The 17,113-nt window shown below is 42.8% G+C and overlaps 1 protein-coding gene across 1 annotated transcript; it reads left to right on the top strand.

Annotated features, from left to right (window-relative positions):
- The first annotated feature begins 12,313 nt into the window (after positions 1-12,313).
- On the top strand, positions 12,314-17,113 carry LOC136508489 (IQ domain-containing protein IQM3-like). The gene is made up of 9 exons (XM_066503170.1): positions 12,314-12,543; positions 12,966-13,080; positions 13,176-13,241; positions 13,568-13,656; positions 13,872-13,959; positions 15,318-15,464; positions 15,545-15,637; positions 16,182-16,283; positions 16,372-17,113. The coding sequence occupies exons 1-9, from the start codon at positions 12,395-12,397 to the stop codon at positions 16,879-16,881; spliced, it is 1,359 nt and encodes a 452-aa protein (XP_066359267.1). The 5' UTR covers positions 12,314-12,394; the 3' UTR covers positions 16,882-17,113.

The following is a 17,113-nucleotide window of genomic DNA, read 5'->3' as shown; positions in this document are numbered from 1 at the left end:
ACACACCTCTCTATATGAGGGTACAGATCAATTTGTATGGAGTTCAAATAAAAATGGGTCTTTCGTTGTAAAATCTATGTATAGACATTTGAACAATAACAGGGTTAAAGTTCCACAAGAAATTTAATGAAAATACAACTTAAAATCAAAGTTTTTGTGGTTTCTTTGCCGAGGGCCATTGGTCAGGCCCTCGGCAAAGACCCCCTTTGCCGGCAAAGATTTTTTTTTTGTTTTTTGAACGCAGTTTTTTGTGGTGCTATAATACATTATTTAAAACTCAATTTTAAAATTTGGGCTAATTTTGACTTTTTTTATATATTTCCCTAATTTATTTCTTTTCGTTGATTTTTTTTTGAATATTTCAAATTTGAACTGCAGGTGGATGGAATAATGCAATTTAGTGATTCGAAAAATGTTATTCATGGTATTTGGTGTATGTTGAGCCTCTATCCACGAACTCGCATCAAATTTCGGACATCTTCTTCATGTAACATGACGAGGAACTTGTCAGAAAAGTGTTTTTAAATTATATAAAATCCATACGAAGTCCAAAAATCACGAAACTTGTCGAGGTGTCATGTTATCGCATGTGTAGGCTGTGGTAAAAAATTAAGAAGGTTTCAAGCAAGTTGTGACGTCGGATGCCTAAAACTCAGACATCTCCACATGTGATCACTTCGTTTCACAATGATTGGAGGCCCTCGGCAAAGACTTTTTTTTAAAAAAATTAAAATTTCTTTGCCGAGGGCCTGCGAGGAAGACCTCGGCAGAGATTTTTCAAAAAAAAAAAGAATAATTCTTTGCCGAGGGCCGTCCCATTGCCCTCGGCAAAGTTTTTTTGGAAAAATTCTGCAACATTTCTTTGCCGAGGGCCATGGTTGTAGGCCCTCGGCAAAGATTTTTCAAAAAAAAAAGAATAATTCTTTGCCGAGGGCCCCCGGTGACAGCCCTCGACAAAGACTCCGTCCCAGGAGCCGGCGCCATGACGGCTGCTTTTCTTTGCCGAGTGCCGGTCCAGCCCTCGGCAAAGGCTTTGCCGAGTGTCCGATAAAGGACGCTCGGCAAAGACCCTCTTCACCGACTCAAAATTCCCCGAGAGCTCTTTGCCGAGGGCCGCCCTCGGCAAAGAGGCCGTCTCCAGTAGTGATTAACACTGAAGCGAAGACGAATTATTGGTCTACCAAGACGGAGACGCGAGCGCATGCATCATATGATATCCTATCCTTGCAGGAATCGAGCAAGCACGAGCGCATCGGTTAGCTAGGTTAGGTACGTCTGGCTTCCTTGTGCGGTGGAGCTGCACGGACGGAAAGGTCATCCTCATCAGAGGAATCTAGATGCTTGGAACATTAGCAAGAGGCCGACGCAGTATCTGCCCAGCAGCGCTCGCACGCCTCTCTCTCTCTCTCTCTCTCTCTCTCTCTCTCTCTCTCTCTCTCTCTCTCGATCCATCGTTCGGTCTCGCCGCCGTCAAATCCGTCCGTTGTCGTCGTGTGGGCGTTCACGACGGCGACCCATATCCATCATGCATGTATATCCATTCGCCGGCGGCCGTACGTGAACGCCCGGTTGGCGAATGGCGAGCGAGTTGGTCTTATCACGAAGACACAGACAAACGGCGGAGGAGAGGCAGCTGGGTGCTCCTCCGATCCGGCCAGAGTGTGCTGCGCGCGGCGCGCCTGCGCCTGCGGCGGCGCCGCATGGACTACATACGGACTACGAGCTAATATGCAGCACGCGTCCGGTGGTTCGTACGTACGCGTGCGAGGCAATAGCTAGCTGGGCACCTGTGGCTGACGCCGGTGCCGACGACGAGCGCGTACGCACGACGATGTCGTTCGGTTGGATCAGTACACATGCACGTTGCGTGCAGAGGGAGATATGTATACCGTACAAGGTTTCATATACCAGATAAAAACTACTGACAAGACAAAATCTGTGTATAAATACTGACGATCGAGCAGACTGCGTATGAAGTTAATGAAGGTGGGATACATTGTGCTACCGCGCAGAACTGTGTTTGCAGAATTGCAGTTGCATTGCTAAGACATGATGATGTGAAAACAACAGCTTTGCTGAATTTCACTATCGTATCCCTCAATGCCCCAATTCAACCTTAACAGATGGTGATGTGCTTCATCATGCTCATTATTATTATCAGAGTAATCATGCATATACGACAATGCAAGAAGCACTCAGTTAGTAGCTCTGCGCATCCATGCCGGATAAGCAGACCTTAAACGTGCTGGAAAAATGACATCCAACTCCAAAGATGTTTCTGTTATTGGCTGCTGCTGTCACTTCTTTTAATTTCGACCTCATTTGCAGCTGATCAACGTGCATTATATATAAATATAAAATCCCATTGGTTGTACCACTTTGACAAGAATCTGAAACAAATTCGGGGCCACATTGCGGATCAAAATCAAAGTGTGTATATACTGACAAGAAAGCAACGAGTTGTTTCCACAAGTGTGCAAAGAAAATGACGTTATTACACTTGGCATTATGACTTACCTGCGTTTTGCATAGTTGGTTGGCTACAAGTTCACAACTCTTTCAGCAAATGGGTAGAAAATTGTAGCATGCTTGTTCGGTGAGATTTGTTTTGTTTGGCCCTTCCCTTCCATTCCATAATATCGCCCATTAATTCCTGCAGTCCCGCGCGTTCACACGTGCGTCGTTTTATCAGACAGTAACTAGGGCCCAGTTTAGATCGCGAAAAATTTGGCAAAACGATACTGTAGCGTTTTTGTTGTTATTTGGCAATTAGTGTCTAATTATAGTCTAATTAGGCTTAAAAGATTCGTCTCGTGGATTTCGTCTAAACTGTGTAATTAGTTTTATTTTTTATTTATATTTAATGCTTCATGCATGCGTTTTCGTATTCGATGTGACAGAGAATCTTGAAAAATTTGGCGTTTTGGGAGGGAACTAAACAGGGCCTGGGTACAGTTGCTGTCCCTGTCAGGCAGTACATCATGGCCTAGAAAGCGATCAAGCGGCCGCAACTGTTCAGTTTCAGCTCAATGTTTGTTTGCATTGTTAAATACTATAGAGTTCATTTACTGATTGGTTTCTGGGTTGATAAGTTCTACTGGTGCTGGTTTGTTGTGAGAGAAAAACACTGTACAATGGTTGATAAGCCCTGACTGACCAACAAGCAAACAGGCTTAGTGTTTACAAGAAGGCTGTGTGAACTAGCTAGTAGTACCAATGGTCTGACCTTTGAGAATCAGGTAACCTGATTGCAAAGTTCAAGGAGGCATCGTCGATAATTCAATAGGCCATCACTATTGCCGTCCAAATGAGCACACTTCTGCTTATTTTAAAAAAAAAATGCATTACCATCCAAAATGTGCACTCTAAATCACCTCCTCACTTCGTAGATTATGTAGATAGATTAAATTCTATATAATAAGTTTGGTTTTTTTCAGTCCTAATTTTGTTCTTTTTTAGTAAAATGTAATTATGATACTAGTTGTTGCTTGATTGATCTAAGTAGAAAAGGACAGCCTATTTTCCCTTTGTCCTTTGTAGATAACTTAGATATATACACCACGCAACATTTAAAAAAAATGGAAGGGCAAATTGAATTATATTGCTAAAGGATGTACACGTTAAAGAATATAGGATAAAAATCTTAAATGTGATAAATAAAAATATAGAAACTATTGGAAAAACACAACAATATAATTGGGTTATTATTCAAATAATAACAAATATCAGCAAAAAAAACTCAATTTTATTAATTATACCATAAACAGAGTATGAAAAATAATAAGAATATACTAAAACCTAAAAGAGAAGGAAACGCAATAGCACAAAATAAATTTTAAATATTTCATATACCACTCACCATTTTAAAAAGAAAAAATGGAGATGAAAAAAGAAGTGATAAGAAATGGTATTAAACTAGTACGTGGCGCGCGCCCTCGCGCGTGTCGTACATGGGCCAACAATAGATAATTTTTACTAGGATGTGGTACGTGGACATGTCAAAAGATAAGTTATGAAGTTAGAAACGTAATACATTATTATATACAACTTTACATACAAGCATGTAGTGTTACTGGGATCATAGATTATGTAAGCATAGTGTGGTATAACATAGTGACATAGTAGGAGAAAGAAATAGATAAGTTTAAGGTCCCATGTGCACACGGTGTCATTGTTTCTCAATGATCTTGGCAGAGTCTCAATTTTAAATTTCTAGCATAAACAGTACAATGATATCGATAACAAGCTGAGGGAGCAATTTCATATGACCACTAATCTTTGAATATACATACAAATAAATATATATGGCTAACGATATGGTGATAACATGAGTATGGCATAAGAAAATGTGAACATGTTTGGTTTCTCTAAGTTCTAAGATGCAGGTGTTGGCCTCTTTATTTTTGTTATTTGTTTATGAACTCTTGGCATCCTTTTATGTCAGCGATTTGTGCACTTGGAGGAGGAACCTGTAATCATAGATATTTGCTTTATTCTTTAATATGTTGCATGAACACAAATCATTAGGCAAAACATATCATTTTGCACACAGATTTAACTAAATAGCGAGAAAAACACTAAGTAGGATAGCTTAGAGGAAAGCCAACCCAGAACACCACATCTGCTTTCAATAAACCAAAAAACATCACCAATGTAGTGCATATGGTGTCAAACAAATATCACCGACATGCTCATATGCTAAGATCTATGTCATAATAGCTACCTGCTCTCAGATCCAGCCGAACCGAGCAGATTAGGACTTAAAGACCAACAAAAATTTGCAGTATGCCACTTCAGAAGAGAGAGAGAGAGAGAGAGAGAGAGGAAGAGAGAACATCAGATCTATGGCGAAACGGAATCTGCGTCAGTGCATATGCCACATCAGGAGAGAGGGAGAGGGAGAGAGAGAGGAAGAGGGAGAGAGAGAAAGAGAGGGGAGCAAACCAGCAAGCGGACGGATCCAGGGACAGCAGAACCATGTCGACCGTCTGCAGGAACTCGCGCGGAGGGGCCCCGGCCGCCGGCGGTGGCCACCCGCCGCGCCGTGCTGCGGGGGCCACCTGCAAGGGGATGGGGGAAGGGAGGGGGCCGCTGTGTCCTGGCCGCGCCGGCGCGTAGCCCTAGCAGGCATCGTCGCCTCGTGCCCGTTGCTGCTTCGTGAGGGAAGGAGAGAGAAACAGGGGGGGGGGGTTGAAGGAGATATTTTACGGTCCGCAGGATTAAGAAGGGATCATGGACGTTGAAGCCGGCATCCAATGGCCTAAAATGAATTTGCTATTGTGGATAGCCCAGTTAGTGGCCAAAGTCTCCTGCTTTGATATATATTAGAATGTAGTATAGTTCGGCCCATAATGAAACCGCTGGGGAAGGAAAAGAAATGCAAAATGGGCCTTTTGAAAAAAAAAAGTAAAGTATGCTCCACCACAAAATCAGCCCACCACAGCCTGCAACGGAGGAGGCATCCGGCCGGCGCTTGCTTTCCTCCCACCTAGCAGTAAGGAAATGTGCCTGTGTGGGCTTGTGGCGTCCTCCCATTTACCCAAATTCCAACGTTACAATCCCATAAAAATATGTAGTTCAACAATGAGAAGAATGAGAAAAAAAAAAAGCATGAAGCTCGCTTCAAAATCTTGTTTCGACAACGTGTAACTGTTTGAAAATCAAGTTGAGCTTTGTCACATAATTCGTATCTGAGAAGACCAGGTGCATAAAATATGTCACAAACATATATTTGATATTATAATCAACTTTGAACACATCAACCAGTGTCAGTCAATCTTATTTCTGTGAATTTTATTACATAAAGACATGCTTAGTACAACTCCAACAAGACCATATATATAGTTCGCCCAGCTTGAGCTTGCCGTATATAAGGACAAACACACCTCGATACTCCCTCGTTTCAAATTGTGAGTCACTCTGACTTTTCTAATACACAACTTTTACTTATGCCTATATAAGTTCATACATGCATTCATGTGAGGAAAAGATGAAGAAGATAATAGAGTAGTATTGCATACAGCGTAATGTTACTTGGGTATCCCAATGCACTTTAGGAAAATCAACAATAAAGATTGGAAAGTGATTGAGGACAGAATTGAAAAGAGATTGAGTGGATGGAAGGGCAAAGTGTTGTCTTATGGAGGGAGGCTAACACTCGTAAATTCAGTGCTATCAAGTTTACCTATGTTCATGCTTTCTTTTTTTGATGTCCCAAGAGGTGTCCTTAAGAAAATAGACTATTTTAGATCAATATTCTTTTTGGGAGCAACATAAGAAAAAATATAAATTGGCTAGATGGAACATCCTATGCCAGATGGGAATTCATAACTTGGACATACAAAATAAATGTCTACTGAGCAAATGGCTTTTCAAGTTTTGTAATGAAGATGGCTTGTGGCAAGAACTTCTTAGAAATAAATACTTAAAAGGTCAATCTTTGAGCCAAATATTAAAAAAACAGGAGACTCATTTTTTTGGTCCGGCCTTATGGGTGTCAAGAACCATTTCCTTAGTCTGGGAAGGTTTAAACTTGTTAGTGGTGTTCAAATCAGATTCTGGGAGGATAGATTGTTGGGCAACCATGCTTTCGATCAAACTCCAATACATAAACTTGTTTAATATCGTGTGCAAAAAACATGCAACAGTGCCCGACGTGTTTAGCTCCAATCCACTTAATATTAGCTTTAGGAGGACATTAGTGGGAAACAGGCTAGTAGAATGGCGTAGTTTGGTTGCCCAATTAGCACACCTCTCTATATGAGGGTACAGATCAATTTGTATGGAGTTCAAATAAAAATGGGTCTTTCGTTGTTAAATCTATGTATAGACATTTGATCAATAACAGGGTTAAAGTTCCACAAGAAATTTAATGAAAATACAACTTAAAATCAAAGTTTTTGTGGTTTCTAAAGCAAGGAATAATCCTAACCAAGGATAACCTAGCTAGATGACACTGGAATGGAAGTCAAGCTTGTTGTTTTTGTAGTAAACATGAGACACCCCAGCATCTTTTCTTTGAATGTCATTATGCCCGTTTTCTTTGGTGTTCCTTGCATATTGTGTTTGGTATAAGTCCTCCTAGAAATATAAAACCACTTATTTAATGATTGGGCGAAATTAGGGGGTCATAGGCACAACCTAAAGTTATTGACAAGTGCAACAACGATTTGATGGGCAATTTGGCTCACAAGGAATGATTCAGTTTTTAATAACTGTTATCCAAAAACTTTTTATGGGTTCTTTTCAGGGGACATATTGGCCACGGTTTTGGGCCCAGTTGCGGCGCTTGGATGACTACAAGGAGCAGATCATACAAGTATGTTAGCTTTTAGAGACAAGAGCTATAATGTTCTATGGATGGCCTTATGTTTTCCGGATTGATCAATAATTTTGAACTTATTTTTGTTGCATTTGTAATAATTGTGGAATGATTCTTCTTCAAATACGAAGTATGAAGCCGGAACTATTTCCATTATTAAAAAAAAAGGAGTTGACAGAACCATGTCCATTTCAGGAGAGAGGTAAACGTACATATTTGCTTTCAGTCTTGGCGTATAAAAACACCACGAGCCCAGGTTGTGACGTCCGGAGTAGGGCAAATTGGGCTTCACCAGTGGACCTTTGGTACGTAGCTCAGAAATCGTCAACATTTCTGCAAAGCCCAGGTATTGAAATGGGTCCTGAAGTTCTCTTTTGGACCTTGGAATCTGGGCTTCTCCTGCATGCTCTGCGGGCCGGCCGTCTCAAGCGTACATAATGTTTGTATCAAATTATGACACAATAAAACGAATAATGTTTTAATTTGTTGCACTAAAAACATATTATAATTAAAAAATACAATAGCTAGCGCATAAGGAAGGCAAAAGAAACGGAAGAGAATCACTGTGAAACCACCCTCCGATCATTTGACGTCCACAGACAGGAATCCAGAAATGTTTTTAGGCTGAAACATTTCATGTTTTTACTGTTTGGCACTAAATCTCTGGTTGTAGCCCAAAATCTGAAACGATTTAGCTTGCCAAACGCACCCTATAAAGGTGAAGCACCTAATGTGGCCTCTTGGCTCTTAGATGAAGTCGTTTGCAACAAAAGCCCAATCAAATAGAGCCCAAATAGACCGAGTGTTCCACCTAACAATTAAGCCGATCAATCCAAACAGGAGCCAGCCGGCGATTAAGCCAATCAGGAGTGACGACCTCAACTGTTTAACGAGGGCATGATAGTCTTTTTCTTTGCTTTGTATTCTTAAAGCTTTCTTTAATTTAGAAATTGAGAGCCAAGGAGTGAATAGTGGAGCACCATACTAAATAGTGATAAAGCTAGAGCAAATGATGATGGTGTACTTGCTTGTGACCTTATAGGGGTATAGACTTATATTATAGGATGCAGATAGGATGAAAATTTAACTAAAATCACTTTTATTTTTTTATTTTTAAGGGCGTGCATTTGCACCCTGAGATAATATCCCACCCTAACACTAGGGTTCTATTTGGATCCATTCGTTGCTATTAGTTAGCTAGTAATAGTTCATAGCTAATATTAGCTGATATTAGTTCGTTTCGTCCAACTAATAAAATAGTATTAGTTGGGTACTCATCAGCTAATAATTAGCTAACCTGTTTGGATCAAAGAGCTAATGATTAACAACTAACTCTTAGCTCTATGGATAAAACAGAGCTCAGGATGGTTGTCCATGAGGCTGCATGCAGAAGCAGAATTCCAGTATATCATCGTCAAGGATCACGACCTAACCCATATTGAATCGAGCGTTACACTTATATAAATGAAATCAAGGTGGACAAATAATTTTGACGGGGTGTGGTGTGGTCCCAAATTAAAGAAAGTGATACTTAAGATTTTGTATGGATTGTTTATAAACATGTCCCTATCAGTATCAGATCAACAAATTAAAGATAGAGTCAACCACGTCGTAGTAAGAGCGGTACATGTTTTAAACCGAGTGGCGTCTTAAATAAGAGTGAATCCTCCTGTGCCTTTGGCCCCGTTCGCTTCGCTGAAAAAACAAGTCGAAACACTGTTTCAGCTGATTTGTTGTGAGAGAAAAATACTATTTCGGCTGAAAAAACAAGCTAAAAAAGACGGATTATAAGAGAAGCGAACAGGGCCTAGCTACCAAGTATAGAAATACATTTCATGACAACTCTAATGACTCTTTATTTTCAGTATCATATATATTGATATACATTTTATAAATTTGGTCATCCTTAAAGCCTGTTTGGATACGAAGGCTAACCATTAGATAGCAAAAAAAATAACTCTAGTGCATCCGAACAGGAGGACTAATAGGTAGGCTAGTTTTTTAGAAAGTCTTCGACTTTTTGTTAACTAACTTTGGCTAATTTAATTTAATTTTTAGCCAACTAGTAAGTAGCTCTGGCTCATGCAAACAAACTAGAATGTCACCTATCACTACCAGATACAGGACCTTTGCCGAGTGCCACCCAAAACACTCAGCAAACTTGTTAACGGCAAACGTTAGTTTGCTGAGTGTTTTCTGTCGGGCACTCGGCAAAGAAGTTGCCTGAGTGCCCAAAAAACACTCGGTAAACTTTTTTTTTCCAAAAAATAAAATAAAAAAGCACGCCGACACCACGCCCGCACCACTAGCACCGCCGCCGAGCCGCCACCACCATCCACGCCGGGGAAGAAGGGAGGGCCCTACCACGCCGCCTCTGCTCGCCGTCACCAAGAAGCAGCGGTGTCAAGCCTCCACCGCCGTGCCATCCACCTCGACGAGCCTCGCCCAAGCCCGTCCTCGCCAGCGTTGTGCATCGCCCGCTCCTTCCTCGTGGAGCTGCAAACGCCGACGAGCACGCCACCGGATCCGCCGCTCCTCCCTCCGCCACCACCACCACACCCGTCACCGTCGGATCTGGAGAGGGAGGGCCGGGGGGGGTGTCACCGTCGGATCCGGGAGAGGGAGGCGCCGGATCTAGTGAGGGGAGGACAGGCCGCGCCAGCGAGGGAGGAGGGGAGGGCGGGCCGCACCGGCGAGGGAGGAGGGGAGGGCGGGGCCGCGTCGACGCCGAGAGAGAGGAGGGGGCGGCGCGTGCGGGTGCGCGGAGAAGGGGAGGAGGCGTGCGGACGCGGCGCGGGGAGAAGGGGAGGGGGCCGTGCGGGGAGAAGGGTAGGGCGCGTCCGCTGGGGCCGGTTAAAAAAGATTTTTTTCCCTTTGCCGAGTGTCCTAGATCTAGTCACTTGGCAAAGTTTTTTTTTCTTCTCCTTCTTTCCCAGAAAAAAATATTTTTTCCCTTTGCCGAGTGTCCTAGATCTGGACACTCGGCAAAGTTTTGTTTTATTTTTTGTCTTCTCCTTCTTTTCCAGAAAAAAAGATTTTATTTCTTTGCCGAGTGTCCTGGATCTGGACACTCGGCAAAGTTTTGTTTTTAATTTTTTTTCTTCTCCTTCTTTCCTAGAAAAAATATTTTACTTCTTTATCGAGTGTCAAAAAAAAACACTCGGCAAACCTCATCTTTGCCGAGTGTTTTTTTTTACACTAGGTAAACCTCCTCTCAGGGGCGAAGCTACGTAGTAGCTTGTGGGTGCCTATGCACCCACAGAAATTTAAAAAACCTCTATTAGGAACAAATTTTTATCATAGTTGTAGATCAAATTTTCACACCTATAAGAGAAAGGCACCCCCCTCTAATCTACTCTAGCTTCGCCACTGCCTCCTCTTTACCGAGTGTTTTATTTTTTGTCGAGTGTTTTTAGCGCAGCACTCGACAAAGAACTTGTTTGTCAAGTGCCCGAGAGAATATACTCGGCAAACTAAAAAAACTCGGCAAATTTGATGTTTTCGGTAGCGTATACTTTGAGTAGGTATAAGAATAATGTCACAGACTTACATATCAACAAAAGGTGCCGCCGTAACGGGACGTGCGCAAGGTGAAACGCCATCACGCACGGCATGTTGGCGGGCCGAAGAAAGTGGAGGAAGTTAACGATGTGATGTTTTTTGACGCTGGTTTGCCTGCAAAGTGCAAACGAAACGGATCGATCGAGACTCGAGAGGACAGGCAGCTGCTCTGGTGGGGGTACACGTGCGTTCATATTTGGCTTAGGAACACGTGGCAGGGTACCGGGTCCATTCATTCGATATAGACGCTACAGCTCCGATGCCTAACGTACCGATGGTAGCTGAGTTTTTTTCCTCTTTTTTTTTTACAGCAATGGTAGCTAAGTTTTTTTTTGGACAGCAATGGTAGTTGTGACGTGTCACGTACGTGCAGTGGACCCAGTGAATTATTCTGCGATCCGATAGATTGGATCGCAACTGAACTGAAAAAACCGGTGCGCGGTGGCTCATGACGCAGCTGCAGTGTTGCAGACACATGCGAAGGCGACGAGAGAATAAGGGTGTGTTCCTCCCAAATTCCCAACTTTCACACTATATAAAAAGAAGATTTTCCGTCACATCAAATTTATAGTACATGTATGGAGTATTAAATGTTGACGAAATCAAAAACCAATTGCACAATTTAGTTGTACTTTGCAAGACGAATGTTTTAAGCCTAATTAGTTAACGATTGAACAATTATTATCAAATACAAACAAAATGCTATAGAGCGCTACGGTATTTTTGCCACTGCCGATTCCGGCACCTAAACGATGCGTAAGCTAAAATAAGTACGGAAGTAGATGGTGATAAAAAAAGCTAGCCTAGAGTTGCTTCGTCCTAGACCAGCTCATGTCGATAGCTTGGACTGACTTGGGACAATGGACACTACCTATTCCCTGGGGGACAAGAGGAGAGAGCAGGTACACGTACGTACGACATGGACAATGGACATTAGCTAGTGCCTAGTGTATCCAAAGTCCAAACTCTCAGGTCCCAGCTGTAGTAGTTGATCGAAAACGTGGCCAAACTAATTGTTTAGGCATCGTTTAAATCTAGAGCGTAAAGTTTTAGATATCACATTCGATGTTATATGAGGATATCATATGGGGTGTTCAGATACTATAAAAAAAAGTAAATTACAGAATCCGTTGGCAAAGGGCGAGACAAATTTATTAAGCTTAACGTAAACTTTTAGAGAACTAAACTCGCGCGAAACCATGCGGCGTCAACGTGATTCTGAAGCTAAGTGTCCAGTCCAGTTCATCGGGGCCACTGGGGCTGCATGCAGTCAAACTGTACTATTATACGTGTAGTTAAAGATTAAATTGTAGAGTAGTACGTACTGTACTACTGCTAAATTATTCCCACATGCTCTGCTCTGCTCAGCTCCTCCGTGACAACTTCTGCACAAGCGCACACTGCACGGCCGTTTCTCTCCTCCGTTCCTCACTTAACTCCAACAACTGATTGCTCGGTCCAAGTTCGCTGCTTTCGACTGGGATACTCGCTCGCTCCTAAATCTCGAAACGAATGGAGGTGGTGGAGACGGATAGGCTGGAATCCGTGGAGGGAACCGGCGCCGGCGAGAATGGCGCGGCCACCAAGCTGCAGAAGGTCTACCGCAGCTACCGGACCCGCCGGAAGCTCGCCGACTCCGCCGTCGTCGTCGAGGAGCTCTGGTATGGTACCCTTTTCCACCGCCTTCCTTCCTGCCTTCCTGCCTGTCAGCCTGTGATTTATTTAGTTTCTTCCCCCCTGCCTGCGTCCGGGTTCGATTGGCATGGGCAAACAAGATTGTCCCCCATTTACTTCTTCTTATCTTAAAGAAAATAAATAATAAAAAGTTGCCCCTTTTGTTGTCACAACACACACCTCTGCTTCTTCTTCAATCTTGATCCTCTCCGCACTGCACTGCACTGTACTGTACGCCAGCTCCGCGAGTTGGCTTCCTTCCAAGAAAATCCACGAAACGGTTACGGTGCCGAATTTTGTTCTTGTTCATGGTTACTGATGTTGTCATCAGTCCGGCCTCTTCGTTTCGGGGAAAGAGAGCTTTGATTGAGACTGAAGGTTTGTGATTTCCATCAATGATATGATGCAGGTGGCAAGCCCTGGACTTCGCGCGGCTCAGCCACAGCACCGTCTCCTTCTTCGACGAGCCCAAGCCGGAGACGGCCGCCTCGCGCTGGAACCGCGTCGGCCTCAACGCATCCAAGGTCCTCCCATCCCACAAACCGACTCCTTCTCATGCATCAGGCTTCTCATCATAGGTATGGGCTTCTCATGTCTGCTTGCTTGCAACTTGCCACAGGTGGGTCAGGGTTTATCCAGAGACGGCAAGGCTCTCAAGCTGGCTTTCCAGCACTGGATCGAGGCTGTGAGTACAGAATCCACTACTAGTATCTTTAGATTAGGTGTTGTGTTTTGTATGAAAAGAACCTGCTTTTCAGTATGTTGACTTCAGCTTTTTGTCATGTGTGAACATTGATCATAAAAAAAGGTCCACTGATTGGCGTCATGGGATTTTCTTCCATCTCTTTATAGAGTAGTGATGGAGTAAATTTTTTCTGACCGTGCCATTACATGTTTTTCAATGAGAGGAAATAGAGTGATGAAGTTTTTTTTTTTTTTTTTTTTTTTTTGCAAGACTGATCCAATGCAGCTGTCATAACTACTGTGTTCATATGTTGTTGTATTGTATAGATTGATCCACGGCATAGGTATGGCCACAACCTGCACTTCTACTATGATGTCTGGTGCCAATGTCAGGCCGGACAGCCCTTCTTTTACTGGTGAGAACTTCGCTACGATTTGCATCCATACGCTTGCAAATTCTTTTTATTCAGACGAGGTAGTGCAACCTACATAACAGATCTGAAAGGGAAGTACATATTCAAATGTCTATTCATACCAGAAATTTCAGTTATAATTGGAATGCCTGTTCATAATAGAAATTTCAGTTATCAGTTTGATTGCATGACAATTTAAGTGAGCTCTGCGTTTGTAGGCTTGATGTTGGAGAGGGAAAGGATATAGACCTTCCAGAGTGTCCAAGAGCTTTGCTGAAAAAGCAATGCATAAGGTATCTTGGTCCGGTAAGACACGTTCCACCATGGCTGTGTATCTTTATTGAGAACTTGTGATGTATATCCTTGCTGAATATGTCTGCGAAAGGATGTACGATGATTTGACTAACTTCATCCACAAAATATTGTGCCAGTTTCACGAAGCTTTTGTTTTGTTATTAACTATCAATATCTTCTCTAAAAAAATGCTCACTACCTTGTAAGGGAGAAATTTTCCTCATAGTCTATCAAATTGCTGCATTTATGAACTATTGCTGCATTTATGAACTTAATTTGACATAGCCTCAAATCAGAATTATTGTTCATCTAAAACTTGTACAGGGATCCAGTCATGCCCTGTCCTGATATCATTCACATTATTATTTCCTTTGCTCATGAATCCGGACAATTGATACAAATACAATTGACACCGCAATGTTATAGGTAGTTAATGTCAAGGGCGCTGGTGCCTAAGACAGCAGGTCCCCCACTCCGGAGTTCGTAGGTAGGTTGGGTACTGGCGCTGGGATTCTTCCCTGGACGCCCTATGGTGAAGGGGGTGAGATTAGGGGCAGCAAAGGTAGATTAGGAGATAACTTGTTTCTTGATTGATTCTCATAAGCTGATTACACAGTCTATATATAGAGCAGCCCAGCCACAGGCGCCCAGCTCTGGTCTCCTCGTTTCTCTCCCCATTAATCATTCTCTCATTACTCTAATCCCTTCCCCATAATACTTAATTGCTACTGATTACAGCTGGGGTCTCCTTGGATGCCGCTCTAGCCCTTCTGGCCACATCCCTAGCCCTGGGGCGCCGTTCATATTGGCGCCCCCACATCACAATTAAGAACAGGAAAATGGATTCATTTTAGCAAACTTCATTTTTTTTACGGTTCAACGGAGGGGACAGGATACTTTCCACACCTGATTTTCATTGCATAGGAGTGGGTACCAAACAGTACAACAACAACAACAAAGCCTTTAAGTCCCAAACAAGTTGGGGTAGGCTAGAGTTGAAACCCAGCAGAAGCAATCAAGGTTCAGGCACGTGAATAGCTGTTTTCCAAGCACTCCTATCTAAGGCTAAGTCTTTGGGTATATTCCATCCTTTCAAGTCAGTACCGCTCAAAAAGAGTTACTACTGACCAAGGTTTCAAGGATGGTTTGTCAGAAAAATTACAGTGGGGAATTACAATTACATATTTAGAACTAGAGCTAAACACCAGGCATCACTAACAATAAGCTCATTTCCTGGGAGGGACTAGTACCAGAGGTGGGTCATTTCTCATGCTGCAGCAAGCAGGCTCGCCCTTGAATATGAGAAAGCAGTTCAAAGCTACTAAACCTACCACATTTCAGCGCTCTAACATCTGTTTGATGTTTTGCAGCAAGAGCGTGAGCACTATGAATACATCATTAATGAGGGAAAGATTATTCATAAACAGTCTGGAGAACCACTCGATACGAGCAGGGGTCCTAAAGGGACTAAATGGATTTTCGTTATGAGCACAGCAAAAAGACTTTATGCTGGCAAGGTAACTTTTTTACTCTGAAGGGACCTTTGTCACATTTTGATACTTCAGTGCTGCTAAATCAATTTCTACGTATCCATCAGAAAGAGAGGGGTGTATTCCAGCACTCCAGCTTTTTGGCAGGAGGTACAACCATAGCTGCAGGAAGATTTACTGCAGAGGACGGAGTTATCAAGGTATTTTGCTTTAGCAACCACTGCCTGTTGGATTGTTAGTTTTGTTTAGCACAGTATTTTACTTTCCTAGTATTCATGCTTGTTATATTCTTCAATTGTGCACCTTTGACCAAAAAGTTATGTTTGTGTCTAGGATAGAGTTGATTATTCACTGTGTGACTTGGTCTCCATACCATATCCATTTGTGCAGCTTCGTCCTGCCTGTTTCATGGACTACCCATGAATAACCTTTTTGGCAATCCATTTATGAAGGGCAAATATGGAATATAAACCAGAAAATTAAACTCCATGTATTATAATGGAAAATATAGTTCCTGAATTTACTTCTGTCTAGTACGCATCAGATTGTCACATCAGATTATCTACTTATCTTGGTTCAACCACTGTCCACTGTGCAAGTTAATGTCAACTCTAAACCGAGGATTATGTTATGTCCTTCTATCGGCATATAGTAATTCCATTTTTATACTTTAATTACATCTTGTTAGTATACCTTTTCATTGGGTGAATTCTGCTAATCTATGCTTATCTGTTCTGGATAAAGTCCATCTGGGCGTACAGTGGTCACTACAAACCAACCGCGGAGAACCTCGGCAATTTCATGAACTTCCTTGAAGAAAATGGAGTTGACCTCAAGGACGTGGAGGTACACTCTTAACCATTCACAACCAAAACATAATATGCTTCTGCCACCAAATGTTAGATGGTTTCATAGAACTTATTTTTGGGGTCAGGTACGCTCATCTACCAAAGAAGACTACAATGAAGATCCAGTGCCTAATGACTCAGAGAACTTCACTTCTGCTATCATAGAACCAAATTTCCCACAAGTGGTTCTCCCTCTAAACACCGCAGAAGGTGACGAAGCAGAGAACGCTCCTGCAGAACAAGCCAAGCCAACATACCAAAGAACCTTATCAGGCGGTCTGCAAAGCCCCAGAGCCACCAACGTCCCACAGAAGGCAATTCTTGAGAGGATGAAATCCAAGGGTGAGTTCAAGTCCTATCAGCTTGGGCACAGACTGTCCCTTAACTGGAGCACTGGGGTTGGTCCAAGAATTGGATGTGTCAAGGACTACCCAATGGAGCTCAGGATGCAGGCTTTGGAGATGGTGGATCTATCACCAAGAGCATCAACGCCATCCGCGTCAAGGAGACTACCTTCATGCTTGTCCCCCACTACAGCAACCTCACCAACATCGCTGCTCGCGCCAATGCAGGCATCCCTGGCCCAGCCAAGTTAGAAGCTTCGGAGCTTATATACACGCGATAGCACTTCTCCATTTTTCAGCACTGCGAAGTTCAGATACTTGGTTTGTGCTTGCTGCTTCCCTTTTGTCCTGTTGTTCAATCAGACATAGGAAAAAGTCTACTTAACCCCCCAACTATCATACTACTTCACCCCTCAACTATGAAACCGTCTGTTTTACCCCATGAACTATCTAAAACCGTCTGTTTTACCCCCTGGGCGGTTTT

This window comes from Miscanthus floridulus, chromosome 15 (assembly GCF_019320115.1).
Source record: "Miscanthus floridulus cultivar M001 chromosome 15, ASM1932011v1, whole genome shotgun sequence".
Lineage (NCBI taxonomy): Eukaryota > Viridiplantae > Streptophyta > Magnoliopsida > Poales > Poaceae > Miscanthus > Miscanthus floridulus.
The sequence above is the reverse complement of the archived record's forward strand: the minus strand, read 5'-3'. Positions and strand labels throughout refer to the sequence as shown.

Bases quoted from the DNA above. Each gene is read 5' to 3' on its own strand.
- LOC136508489 (XM_066503170.1), top strand. From the start codon at position 12,395: ATGGAGGTGGTGGAGACGGATAGGCTGGAATCCGTGGAGGGAACCGGC. The intron at 13,081-13,175 runs GTCCTCCCATCC...AACTTGCCACAG, and splicing joins TCGGCCTCAACGCATCCAAG to GTGGGTCAGGGTTTATCCAG. The intron at 13,657-13,871 runs GTGAGAACTTCG...CTGCGTTTGTAG, and splicing joins GGACAGCCCTTCTTTTACTG to GCTTGATGTTGGAGAGGGAA.